Source organism: Artemia sp. Qi Xiang Cuo, chromosome 2, assembly GCF_049724085.1.
Source record: "Artemia sp. Qi Xiang Cuo chromosome 2, ASM4972408v1, whole genome shotgun sequence".
NCBI classification, from domain to species: Eukaryota; Metazoa; Arthropoda; class Branchiopoda; order Anostraca; family Artemiidae; genus Artemia; species Artemia sp. Qi Xiang Cuo.
In genome coordinates, this window is record NC_142795.1 from 83,496,820 (window position 1) to 83,508,974 (window position 12,155).

Sequence of the window (12,155 nt, forward strand, 5' to 3'; positions counted from 1 at the left end):
TTGTATTAGCATACCTCGCTTTAATCAATTATGTTCACTACTATTACAAACAACTCACTGTAGCACCAGACCGCCTGAGGCCAACACAGCTACGCACACTCCTCCATCCCAATCTATTCAGAGTCTCCCTCTTTACACCCTCCCAAGGAGTCCCCATTTCCCCTAAATCTTTCCTTATGACATCCTCCCACCCTATTCGGGGACGAACTACTTTTTTTTTAGCCCTAGCTGGTTGGCCGATAAGGAGGGTCTTTGGCAATCTGGCACCCTTCATCCGCAGAACGTACCCTAGCCATTTCAACTTTTCTAAAATTATAGTCCTAGAAAGCGGGATTGAACCCATTTTTCTTACAGCTTACTGTTAGAGCTACGGTTAGTCACAAGGGTACAAAATAATCCGTAGACAATTTCTCTGGAAAACATCTAGCAATTCCTCCTCCGTCTTTCGGATCGCCCCCATCGTACGGTGGCGTCAATTCACAAAAATGTTGGAGAAGGGGCAAAATGTATTTTCGAAAATCTACGGGGAGAACAATTTGCTGTTTCTTTCAATTTTGTGCAATGTAAATACCAAAAAAAGGCATTTCCCAATGAGAATACAAAAAAAAAGAAGGATATTTCAAAATGTAGTGAGGAGGAATAAAATCTAGAGGGGAAGTAATAACGCCTCTTTCTAATCTGACACCCTTCTCACCATATTCACACAATGGGTAAAAAAAGACCCACCTTCGACCACACGATTCATAAATATTTCTGTTTATTTCCAAGTCGTAGTAAGTTCAATATTACCAACTTTGATTCCTCCCTATTTAGCCTTGCCTCAAAATAAAGATCTTGTAAAACACAAGTTCATCTCTCAGAACAAAACAGCCATATAACACTACAGAAAAATAACAAATGAATTATTAATAGTTTCAAGAAAATATAATCAGAATATCCCTTTTCTCTTTTTTTGCTTCGGTTGTACATTGGGTCAGAAACAAAATAAAAAAAAATTGCATTAAGCACTTCAAAGACAAAAGAACCGTTAATAAATATTTTATATATATATATATATATTTTTTTTTTTTTTTTTTTTTTCTAGCCTCCTAATATAAGCCAACTATAGTTGCTTTAAAATTAATAAAAATTGTTTAGAAAAAAATAATGTGCCTATTTTAAGAAAATTCCAGGCTGGATCGAAACAAACTTGAGACCTTTAACTGAAATGTAGAATTATTTTCAGTTCCAGGGGTGGGTGCTGCATTATCCTAGCGCTAGTAGTTTTAACTATTTGTGTAGCCATATTAAAGGGCCTAGTCTAGTGACAAAACACACAACCTTCCTTGGCTAATGAAGGCTCTTAAGGCACAGAAAAAATGAAGCAAGTCTTCACATCAATCGTCACTACATACAGGGAATATCTACCCGCTGTCTGAGGCACCCTTTCTTTCATATGGGTTCCATTTCCTATCCTAAGATTTTATACATCCCAATCTTTTGGCTTGAATTTTACAAAATTAAATCTATCAACTCAAGAAAAATTCCATCTAGTTCGATCCTGTTGGCTGGTGGGGATAAGTATCCAAACTAATCGCACTGACATGCGGAATGCAAAAGTAATTTTGTGTTCTGATTCCGAATTGGCAAGTAGTTTGGAATTCGACATTGTATCTCAGGCCCTGATATATTTATGCTAAAGTAGTGAGTCATTGCATTAAGTAAATCAAGTTGAGCTTCGAATTTTTTTCATAAATTTAAAAATAAACGTATATTTATTTATGTCTATTATGTCTATATTATATTGCATTATTATGCAGTTTATATTTACTCTATTAAATTTATACTATATTACATTTATAACAATGATGTTTACTTATATTTGTAATACAGTAAATTTATATTTATAGTATATTAAAAAAATTAAAATGGGAGTGCCTAATAAAGAAGAACTGACATTCTGACCTTTAAAGGGTTTAGGTGGCAGCGGTCCTACTTTTATTCGTGGCAATTTCTGTTTTTTTTTGTTTTTTTTTTAAGTTTGACGTGATTATTCATTTTATTTCTTTTCAGTTTACGATTAAACTATTCATTCATAGAAGCATCTATTATCTTTATGTTTGATGCTATTATCATTTTAATTCCTATTCATTTCGTGTTTCATTTATTCTTTCATAGTAATTTCTGTTCGTTCAAAGTTTGAGCTATTATATGACCTTATTTCTGTTTATTTTATCTTTTAATATGGCTTTTAACTTGGAAAAAAATTCTTATTAGAAAACTTTTTTTAAAGAGTATTTGCAAAGTTCTTTTAGTTTATCTGCTAAAGAAATAAAATTTTGGACTGCAATTAAAATTCTGGGTGAACTTAAATTCAGTCCCCGAAAATAGGTACGGTTCCCTTAACACAACAGCGACCCTTGATGATGTGCACCATAGATATAAAAATACCTTTTTTAGGGGTATTTCTACTGAAAAATGTCTATTTTAGTATTTACATTAAAAAAAAGATAAATTTACCACCCCACCCCCCCCGTGCCTCTTAATTTTCGTGAACTGAGACCACTGCACTTTTCTCAGTCGTGTTATACAAATTGGTATATGAGCCTTGTATGCTTCGAACTTTATATTATTATCTTTTTGCTTTAAGAACATGAATAAAAGATGATATAGCCTATATTGAAGCAACTGAGGAACAAGATTCAAACTTGAGCCAAACATAAGTCAATAGCAGAAAAAGCTATCCTGCCAACCCTGTACAGGTAAACAGAGGAAAATATAACTTACTCGACAATGCTCATTATAAACATCCATGGAGACGTCACTCGTAGGAACTGGTTCAATTGGATACAAATGCGGTTCTAAATATTTGTTTGAGTCTGGAGGAAGCGAATCGTCAAAGGTCGGCGGTACTGAAAAATAATCAGTTCAAGATTTTAAATAGTCGAATTTTCAATGTTAGCTACACTTATGGACTCTTTTAGTATTGTCATTCAATTTTGATGGGTCAAATCTGAGATTAGTAAACAAATCACAGAGGCATTCTAAAATCTGAGCCGCAAAATCTGTCTTTTTTTTCTTCTTTAAACGTAGCCCCAAGCAAGGGCATATCCATTTTTTTCAGGGGAGGGAATTTTTTCCGGTGGATAGGGCCTTGTGCAGCATCCTTGACAAGTCATCTGACCTAGTCATCGAGGAAGTGGGATTTGATAAACCTCATTGGGCGACCTATCGCACTCACAGAGGCTTTCCATCTTCCGTCGAGGCTTTCCGTCGGAAGAACTATAGGCGTGTATATCAATCTAAAGTTTGGATTTGTGCAGTTGCCATTATTATTTGCACTGGAAACACTTTTTTTACAAGAGTAAGTCGAAATTTCAGATGGGTAAAACTTTAACTGCAGCAAAAATAAAATTCCGGAGATGAGACACTGCCAAACGGAAGAAATAACAGCTTTAAACAGTCATAAAACGAAACGTGATTGGCAAACGTATTGATACAAAGTGGAAGAAGAAAAAAGTAACGTCAACTTCAAACGTTCTAATGAGCCAATAGTGTGACATCAATGTCAAACTAAAGATGCTGAGATAAACATAAGCCGAATAGTCGTTAATCAGATTACAAAATTGACAATTCTCGTCAATCAATTGTTAATATTTGTAATTAGGAGCCATACATATTGACAATTTTGTTTTTATCTATCAAGAGATTCAAGACACCATCTTATGAGGTAAATTCTGATTATTATAATTAAACTATATATAATACAATTAAAATAGTTCTGATTAATATATAAATCTAATTCAATTAATACAATTTAGGTTGCGACTCCACTTTTGTAGATACCGAGGATTCCAACTAAACTTACATTGAGAATGTTGCTTCTTACTCTAGTTCTATACCCCCTCATATATACACACAGAAGCGGAAGACAGAAACAGAACCGAGGAAATAGAAAAAAGTCAATCACATGTGAAAATCATGAAAAACACAAGTCAGTCATGAAATTTCGGACGGCCGCGGCCCAGACTCGAATGCAGATAAGCCAGAACCATTATGACTAATATTTCCAGGTAGATCCTAGCCAGCAAAATCAAAACACATTCTAAACAAAGTCACACTGTATCAGTCACAAAAGTGATCGATCAGTTACACTGTATCGATTGGTGACATTCGAGAAATTATTCGATGACAGATTTCTATATGTACTTATCAAAACCATTCTTCCCCTAAAGTTTTCAATATAACTTGTAAACTTCAAACTACAATAGCTCAAAGCCTGTTTTTTGAAGAGAATGCGTTTTGATTTTGGACAGTCAAGCATGCTCTTTTGACAGTTTCTGATATTTCCGATGAGATTTGATGATCCAAATTTGCATTTTTATAATAAATGTTCGGTTAAAAGTCCACGGACCCAATTATTAAAACCGTAACTGATTTTTAACGCACTTCCCGTCCTGCGGTTGACTTCAAATGCAGTATATAAGCTTAAATCCGGTAAAAAAGAAAATTACAGTAAATTAGATGCAGAAGCAATTATCTGACAACTAAGCCCTTTAAGGTGGCACATCACAAAACTAAAAGGTGTTACACATATTTTTTTATCGTTTAAAGTATATAGTCCCCCTGCAAAAAAAAATTACGACAAGCCTGCACCTGTAACTTGCACCAAAAGGCCAATAGACGTATATCATAAGAACCACTGGTCTCAGATCTATCCATTCACTAAGCCAGAATTCATATAGCCTAGGCCTATTACTTAGACTTTTTCAAACAGTTCACGGTAACAAACTGTAAGTAAGCTATGACTCATCCCAATAGCAACCGAAACACTAAAAAACAGAATTTCAATAACAATAGATACATAAAAATATTTAGTTTTTTTATACGACAAGCCTGCACCTGTAACTTGCACCAAAAGGCCAATAGACGTATATCATAAGAACCACTGGTCTCAGATCTATCCATTCACTAAGCCAGAATTCATATAGCCTAGGCCTATTACTTAGACTTTTTCAAACAGTTCACGGTAACAAACTGTAAGTAAGCTATGACTCATCCCAATAGCAACCGAAACACTAAAAAACAGAATTTCGATAACAATAGATACATAAAAATAGTTAGTTTTTTTTATGCTGATTCCAAGTATTAAAAGTTCATTAGGTTTAATGTTACCCATTAAAAGCTGAGAGCCTGAGAACATTTGCCTAATTTTCAAAAAAAGGGAAACATCCCCCCAAAAATAAGCAATCTTAACAAAAATCACCATAGAGGTTTCAAGCTCCTATATATACAAATATGGAATTTTGACTTTGAATAAAGATCACAGATGCGTATTTATTTGTTGTTTTTCCCCCGGGGTATTCATATAGAACCAATGTCCTAGAACAGAAATGTCCTCATTTGAACAAAAACCAAAAGTTCTAATGCCCTCGAAAAGACTGGAGGGAGCCTAGTCCCTCCCACTCCCGTTTATAGCCATCAAATTCAGTATAGTTAAAAGGTCCATTAACCCCCGTCGATAGCCATCAAATTCAGTATAGTTAAAAGGTCCATTAACTATGCTTTTGGTGAGGACATGACCCTCCATAGTCCCTGGGGAAAGGGCTGTAAGTAAAGCAAACTGCCCATATTGTTCACACATCGTATTTGTTATTGGGAAATATACAGAAATTTTCGGGGTAATTTTCTGCGGGGAGGAGGGGATTTTTTAAAGGGAGAATTCTCAGTGAGGAAGGAAGTATCCGGGGGTATTTTCAAGGAGAAATGTTAAACTGGGGGGAGGGAATGAGGGGGATTTCCTGGCATGATTTGAAAAACAGTCAGAAATTAAATTTTAAAAAAAAACAAGTTTTCCAACTGAAAGTAAGAGGCAACATTAAAACTTAAAACGAACAGGAATTATTTTATATATGAAGGGGGCTGCCCCTTCCTCAACCCTCGCTCTTTAAACTAATATTCGATTTTTTTTGTCCTGATTATTTAGGAAAGACCACCCAAACACAAGTGTCGCTGATTTTGAATTAAAATTATCTTTAAAGAGCTTTAAGACCTTAGCGTAAATAGCGAGGGCTGATGAAGGGACAGACCCCTCATATGCAGAGTTATCTCTGTACGTTTTCAGTTTTAACTGTTGCTCCTTACCTTTAATTAAAAAAACTTCTTTTTTTACATTTAATTTCTAAAAGAATGAACTAAAAGTAGTAACCGTACAATTACTTGAAACCCTACCCGCAAACCTACGCCTGAGGCATCGGGTATGTGTGTAGGTTTTCAAGTAATTGGGTTACCAGGGTCATTTGCCTATTACAATGAACTCTACATGTAGGTCTTTACACTCTAGGAACGACGCAATTTCAAAGTTCAATGTCTTTTTTTTTAGTTCAAAAAACCGGTGTCTCTTCTTTTTTACTCGCCTATTATTTTTTGTATATAATCAGGTTCCATATTTGATTCTCCATCAGTTTCGAGTCGTTTATATTCTAGATAGCATTTTTGTAATTACATATAAAAAATGGATAATTCTAACCTTTTTCTGGTGAGTAAAAAATATTAGCATTATTAAAAAGAAATTGTCATTAAGTTAAGGAAGAAATTCTTTCCTTACACTAGAACTAAGGGATACTTATAAACTTAGAAGCCTGTTGTTTTTAGGAGATGAAAAAACCTCTAATTCTCTTATAGTTTGAAATTTACGGTGTGATTTTTTATCAAGATCAGTTGTCTTTTAGATGTTTTTTTTTTGAAAAAAATTTGTATTTTAATAAAATTTTTTTTTTTTTATTTTTTTATTTTTAAAAAATCTTAAATTTTTTAAATTTTATTGTTTTTTTTTTTTTTTTTTTTTTTTTTTTTAACAATATCATGTTGTTTTTTTTTCTAGGGATTTTTTTGACAATACTTCAAGGACAGGCTTCTTTTACGGTTTTATTTTTTATAGATATATGCTGACTTTTTTAACGACGTTTTTGAAAAAAAAAAGTGCTTATATTTATATCGGAAAATTTGGGTTATAATAAAATTTTTATTATTTTAATGTATTAATTTTTAAAATATATTAAGTTTTATTACAGTTCTATTTTTTTTTTTTTTTTATCACGAACAGTTTTTTTTTAGGTATGTTTTTTTTTTAAAATATTTCCCTGCCATTCTTAGTTTAATAATATAGTAATTAAATTTAATTATTTCAAAAACCTCACCCCCCCATTTACGAAAAAATAAAATTTTTTTAATTATAAACAAAGTTAATAAATAACAATTTTAGCTATCCATTTTATTTAACGGACATAATTATCTCATAAGAGGGATTGACTGAGCCGTGCTAATTAACTTTTCCACTTCTTAAATTTCTATTTATGTATACATTTTATTGAAATCTTATAGTTTTACTTTACTGTCATATGCAATTCTTCTCCATATTGTTTAATAATGAACGCAAATTCTGATTTTTAATTTTTAATTTACAAATACCGTCACTGAAGCATGGACATTGGAGGGGGGAGGGTGGAGGGGGGAGGAGCATTTGAAAACCGGTCCTAAATACAAAAAACAAAACCAATTATTTTTAAAAAAATTTTTAAACAATTCAATGTTTATATGAACAAAAACCCAAAATGATATTTTTCGCACGGCTAATTTTTTTTTTTTTTTTTTTTAAAGGACTTATTTAATGGACAAAAAAAAAAGTCGTGTCCGAAAGAAAGTATTTAAGACCATACAAAAAAAAAGACCCAACGACCGTCGTTTCAAAAAAAAGAGATAAAATTAAAACCCGAACCGGACCATCCATCGAACACTCAACTTATAGCGACAGAACCCTCTGACTCCCGCGTTGGCTCCATGGCAAACCCCCCTCAAGTATTACAAAGGAGTTCAGATATAGAAGTCCAATCAGAATTTGTAAGTATATACATAATTTTTTCTATCCTTATTTTCAAAAATAAGACAAAATTTTCTCAGGCGCATATCTTTTTAAAAACTTAAAATTTGTTTTTAAGCTATTTAATTTTCTTTCATTAACCAAATTAGCGATATATAAAGGAGTGCTTATCATGCATTTCTATAACAAAAAACCTTACCTCGTAACTTATAACTAAGATGAGTTCTAATGAAATATTACTTTTAGACAAAAAAAACTAACTATTTGAACGCGCACTTTTAGACTGGTATTATCGTCACTAATGCATTTTAATATATCCGATATACTTATCAGATCTACCACTGCCTTTTAATCAGTTTTGAATTATAAGTAGGCTCGCATGCAAATTGGACTTTAAATAGCAAGATGTATATCTTCAATAAGCAATTTACACAGGGAAAAAGGTTTTTTGATAATTTCTAAATATGTCTTCGCCGCAATGTTAAGAAACATTATTTGAATGAAGCTGTTTTTGGCCATTTCATTGAAACACTTAGTTGTTTTCAAGAAAAGAATTTGAGACTATTCTATTAGAACAGTGTTGTGGAGTCCGATACCCCCTCAACTCGGAAAGGGTATTTTTGGAATAAAACTATTAATTTTTTCTATCATTCTCTTGTTCTAACTTACCCTTATAATAAGAATAAGACTACATTTTCCCGACAAAAAAAAAATATTTTTTTTTAACATGTTCAGTTGACATTATGAAAGACATAAGACAATGTAACTTTTTTTCTTCTTTTAATTGTTCAGGTGGTGGGACAATGACTATGAGAAATTGACAAAAGTTTATTAACTATAAAAAAAAAAATGATTATTTTACATAAAAAATAAAAAAATTTTTTTTTCTACAGATTAAAAATATAGCACCACCACCAGCGACACCATCGAGTGATGATGCAAGTATATTTACAGTACCAATTCTATCACCACCAGCAGAGTTCAAGGATGAACATACTCTGGTTTTATAGAATTTGAAGTGACAAGGGAGATTCTTAATGATGTTTTTTGTGAAATTGCCGTCCAGGATTACTTAACTTGTGATATCGACATGGCTGAGGATCCGGGGTCGACGGATAGTTTCATGTGCGAATATTTAGATGATGATGCTACAAGTAAATCTGAACTGGGTTCTCATAATGAAATTAGATCAGAGGACAATACCGGCTGGCTTGTAGTAGAGTAGTACCTACCATTTTGCTTAGACGTATAGGAATCTCCATGTTATTCTAGACCTTTATGTTCCTTCCCGTGTATTTCTGGACCTTGTATACGCCGTTTCAAAGAGATTCCTTTCTGTGCTATTCTGGACCTTGTATACACCCTTTCAAAGAGAGTGAGTATCCTCTCACGTAGCCTTATACTTCTGCCACTTTACGTTCCTTCCGGTTTTTCTGGTAATTCTATTCTAGAGGGGCATTACACCTTTTCAAAGAGAGTGAGTATCCTCTCACATGGCCTAATACTTCTGCCACTTTACGTTCATTCCGGTTGTTCTGGTAATTCTATTCTAGAGGGGCATTACACCCTTTCAAAGAGAGTGAGTATCCTCTCACATAGCCTTATGCTTCTACAACGCCCCCGTACAAACAGGTTTTTCTGGTAGTTACGGGTCATCACACTCTTTGCCAAGAGATTAAACCAGTATTGTCTATAACTTAATTTACGTTGGTTAAACTTCCGATGGTTAAGAAAGCGTAACAGGTAATTAAAGTATGAGAAATGGGATGCTATAATTAGAATGATTTTAAGTTGAAACATTGTGACGTAAAAATAACTCAGTTATTTGCTTGCGTGTATAGGAATTCCCATGTTATTTGCTTGCTTGTATTTTGTGTTAAAATAAGTAGTTTTTATATCTTTTAAAAGAGTTTTAAGGGGTTTGAGAGACTCAGTTGCCTAATTCCGTGTGATGTTAAACTTCCGATGGTTAAAAATTTTAACAAGAAATGGCTGAAAAGTGTTTTGGGGGAGATGGGTTGATTGGCAGAAGGATGTATTAGCGAATTTAAAGTGGAGGGCGAGTTGCTAGTGAAAAAAATCTAAGCTAATAGGGGTTTTTGACCGTAAACTCTAGTTTTCTGTAAGAAAATTATGGAAAATAAAATTCTTTGGTTCATAGATGAAACTTAAGTCCAGGTATGGATCAAAAAATAAACTTTTTCTGTAGAATCTGAGCTAATAAGGGTTTTTGACCATAAACTCTAGTTTCCTGTAAGAAAATTATGCAAAATACAATTCTCTCGTTCAAATGTGAAACTTAGGTCCATTCTCTGGTTCAAATGTGGAAAAACCCGTGTGAATGAGTTAAAATAGAAATTTTTTTAACAAGAAATGACTGAACAGTGTTTTGGAGGAGATTGGTTGATTGGCAGAAGGATGTATTAGAGTTGCTAGTGTGAATACCTATGTTCGAGCTAAAAACCCGTGTTTTCCATATTAAATAAAAAAATTTTAACAATAACGTACTTAAAGTTGGGGTTTGGGTGAGTGAGGTAGTGTCATTCGTAGGTATGATCGCCGGGCGAGTTGAGAACACGATGATAGTGAACAATCTCTGTTACTAATTGTTTTTGTCTGTAATATCTAGTTTTTTTGTAAGAAAATTATGGAAAATACATTTTGTTTGTTCATAGGTGAAACTTAAGTCCAGGTATGGATTGAAAAGAAATTAAATTCAAGAAATTATGAAAAAATTCTCAGTCTAAGTAGCAAATTCTTTCTTGAATTCACCTGTTGGATAAAAAAAAAGACATTTCGTTCAAGAAATTATGACAAAATTCTAATTAATTAACACACTCTTTATTGTTTTCAAGAGTTAGATAAACGATGTAGAGAAATTTAATTCAAGAAATTATGACAAAATTCTAAGTAAGTAACAAACTATTTATTGTTTTCAAGAGTTAGATATACGATGTAGAAATTTAATTCAATAAATTATGAAAAAATTATCAGTCTATGTATCAAATTATTTATTTAATTCAACTTTTGTATAAAAACACTAAAATTTTATTAAAATAAATTATGACAAAATAATCAGTAAGTAAAGCACAATTTATTTATCTAACTATTTAGATCATCTATAAAGAAAATAACCTAAAGAAGTTATGAAAAACTAATAACTCAGAACAAATATCTATTGTTTATTCAAAGTTAGTATACACCATACTTTACATAAATTAAATTTATTAGTACAAGAATTGTAAGAACTTTCCACACTAGTGAGTTAGTCAACAGACGGGATAGCCATAACCTATAATAAGTAAAGTAAACTATAAATAACTTATCATATTGTATCATAACTTTTAAATTTAGAACACGAACAAATTAAACAATAATCAGTCATTAACACACTCTGTATTGTTTTCATGAGTTAGATAAACGATGTAGAAATTAATTTCAAGAAATTATGAAAAACTTCTCAGTAAGTAACCATTTCTTTCTTGAAGTCAACTGTTGGATACACAGTACGGAAATTTCATTCAAGAAATTATGAAAATATTTGTAAGTAAGTAACAAACTCTTTATTGATTCCACCTCTTGGATATACAGTACAGATACTTCATTCAAGAAATTATGAAAAAATCGCAAGTAAGTAACTTTTTTCTCTTTATCACAAACAATTTTCACTTAGCTACATGATGTAGAAATTTAATTCAAGAAATTATGAAAAAAATCTCAGTAATTAACAATTTCTTTCTTGAAGTCAACTCTTAGATACACAATACGGAAGTTTCATTCAAGAAATTATGAATGTATTTGTAAGTAAGTAACAATCTCTTTATTGATTTCACCTCTTGAATATACAGTACAGATACTTCATTCAAGAAATTATGAAAAAAATTCTAAATAAGTAACAAATCCTTTCTTGAAGTTACCTCATGGATACACAAAGCAGAAATTTCATTTAAGAAATTATCAAAAATTGTAAGTAAATAGCAAATTCTTTCTTGAATTCACCAGCTGGATAAACAAAAAGACATTTCGTTCAAGAAATTATGACAAAATTCTAAGTAAGTAACATACTCTTTCTTGAAGTTACCTCATGGACACACAATGCAGAAATTTCATTTAAGAAATCACCTGCTGGATAAACAAAAAAGACATTTCGTTCAAGAAACTATGACAAAATTCCAAGTAAGTAACAAACTCTTTATTGTTTTCATGACTTAGATGCACGATGTAGAAATTTAATTCAAGAAATTATGAAAAAATTCTCAGCAAGTAACAATTTCCTTCTTGAAGTCAACTCTTGTGT

At 32.2% G+C, this 12,155-nt stretch overlaps 1 protein-coding gene across 2 annotated transcripts in view; it reads right to left on the minus strand.

Annotated features, from left to right (window-relative positions):
- The window catches only part of LOC148955708 (uncharacterized), a 104,947-nt gene that overhangs the window by 16,268 nt on the left and 76,524 nt on the right, over nucleotides 1-12,155 (minus strand). For both annotated transcript variants that reach the window (XM_089103598.1, XM_089103595.1), the window contains exon 7: nucleotides 2,767-2,891. In XM_089103598.1, coding sequence (XP_088959724.1) covers nucleotides 2,767-2,891 — 125 coding nt within the window. The remainder of the gene's footprint in view (nucleotides 1-2,766; nucleotides 2,892-12,155) is intronic.